Source organism: Montipora capricornis, chromosome 3 (assembly GCF_036669925.1).
Source record: "Montipora capricornis isolate CH-2021 chromosome 3, ASM3666992v2, whole genome shotgun sequence".
Classification (NCBI taxonomy): Eukaryota; Metazoa; Cnidaria; class Anthozoa; order Scleractinia; family Acroporidae; genus Montipora; species Montipora capricornis.
The window spans coordinates 49,242,681-49,244,826 of NC_090885.1; the positions used below are offsets into that span (position 1 = coordinate 49,242,681).

General features: G+C 39.2%; 1 protein-coding gene across 2 annotated transcripts in view; it reads left to right on the plus strand.

The window, feature by feature from the left end:
• LOC138043324 (proprotein convertase subtilisin/kexin type 5-like) overlaps positions 1-1,758 on the plus strand; it is a 20,961-nt gene extending 19,203 nt beyond the window's left edge. For both annotated transcript variants that reach the window (XM_068889557.1, XM_068889558.1), the window contains 2 exons: positions 153-321; positions 1,555-1,758. In XM_068889557.1, coding sequence (XP_068745658.1) covers positions 153-321; positions 1,555-1,564 — 179 coding nt within the window. In that variant the 3' untranslated portion in view covers positions 1,565-1,758. The remainder of the gene's footprint in view (positions 1-152; positions 322-1,554) is intronic.
• Positions 1,759-2,146: the final 388 nt, after the last annotated feature.

A 2,146-nucleotide genomic window follows, 5' to 3' on the forward strand; every position in this document is an offset into this window, starting at 1 on the left:
TTTTGGAACTAAGATTAAATACGGATTATTTACAAGTTTGTGCATGAGATAGTCGCCGAAAACATAGAGCTCATGGAGGTCCTTATGTTGTCTACCGCATGTTGCTGAGGCCATCGACTCTCCTTAATGCAGCTTTGCTTTTATTTCCTTAGGATGCATCGATAATTGCGAACAATGCATTAACGGGTATGATTGCACAAAGTGCAATCCACAAACTTCAAGACTTGAACGGGGCGTCCAAATTTCCTGTTCCAGAAATTGTCCATCCGGTTACCGGATTCAAGAAGTCGCGAACCAGGGGAAAGTCTGTCTGCCTAGAAGGTCAGCTAGTACAACAGGAATTAATTTGACACCTTACACTTGCTTGAATTGAATAATCCTTGTTCGTATAAAAGCAGTTTGGTGCAACTGACGGCTTGCAGCGCCAAATTCCCTCCATGCAACTAACGTTATGTATAAAATTTCGAGTGAGAAATATGCATAGAATGTGACTCGAGTTGTTCTGATAAAATCAGTGTGGACACCATTTGACAAGTACGTCACAAAGAGAGACTATCGGATAAAGAATAACGGTTTTAATTACTTTACTGCACGCCAAGTCTAGTGTTTGGAGGGTTGAGCCCTGTGATCTGCAACACGTAGTTTTTCAGGTGAAACAGTCGTCGACATGTTGTTGGATTAAAACAATAAATCTGTCTTAAATTAATTTAGGAATCAGCATTTTTACATTACGCGACAGCAACAACAGCAACAACCTTTATTTTTACCGATATGATTAATTACTTTGTACAAGAAATGAAAGCAGAGATATATATATTTATTAAAAACTAAACTACGGATATCAGATTTCCAGCATTTTCACTGGCTCGCCGGACACAGGCTATCAGTTCATATATCTGCTCTACCCAATATGGTCAAGGAATGTGTCAGCATTAAAGCGATCTGAAAACATTTTTGCGGCTCTGAGAAAAAATGGCCGACAAAAGCCGTTTTGGACCCGGAACTGACCGATGCAGAAATCGATGGAAGTCAGTGGAAGAGTTGTTGATCCTGGAATAAAAAAAAAACAATTTTTCTACTCGGGCTTGCTGGATATAAAATGATTATAACCAACTCGGCGCTACGCTCCTCCTTGGTTAGCTATCACTTCATATCCAGCGCGCCCTCATAGAATAATTATTAAATATTCAGTACGAGCTGCCTGGAATAACCATATGGACGAATAAGACCAGGCAGCCTATGATCCCTAAAATACTAGATATTATTCATAAGAGATAGTCTAACAGGTCGGTACACGAAATATAGCCATAAATTATTATTACACATAAATATAAATTATTACACATCGTTGTGTGTGACTCAAAGATTGGTTGGGAATTTCATATACCTTTGTCTAAGCTTTTTTTCAACGATGTCAGCTTTTACTTGCTGGATAACGTAACTAGCTCTTTTGACTTCTAACTCGTGTTCTACTCATTAATGTTTGATGTAGTTTTTGTTTTGAAGTGTGAAATGTGGCAACTTTCGTAATGAGTCCATTGCTTTCCCTTTCAGCCGCACGTGACTGAAGTTTCAGTGGAAACGCGTTTTAAAAAGAAATCAAGAAAACAAATGACACAGAGACGCTCTTTCCATAACTGTCACAAAATGGAGCGTTTTGAATGGATCAACCTTTGTACTTGTAAATTGCTAGAGTTTATTTCAGTTGATACATAAATAGGGGTCAGCCGAAAATAGCATTAAACTTATACTCAAAAACTAAACTCGTCACTCGTGAGCCTCACGGGAGTTTCGCTCCTCTATTTGCCACCTTTTCTCGCTTCCACTACTATTAAGGGTGGTGGCACTTAACTACAGAAAGACAATGGTCGCTAAGGGAGCTTTTTAGTCAAGAGCCCTACAAAAAGACTGCATGGGTGGCTCTTTGAAGTGATTTTTTTTCAATGGAAATCTGATGTCACTGCAAGGTGCATGCGCAACTAGTCCCAGTCTTCCACCGTGCGTTTCATTGAAAATCAAGTCAAAACCGTTCAGGAAAAGAACGGAAGAGGCGATTTTTTCACCGGTGAGAACCATCCCATCATTTTTCGTAGACCGTAGCATGGAATTTCTATTTGGACAAAAAATGGAACTGAGATTTTAAAAA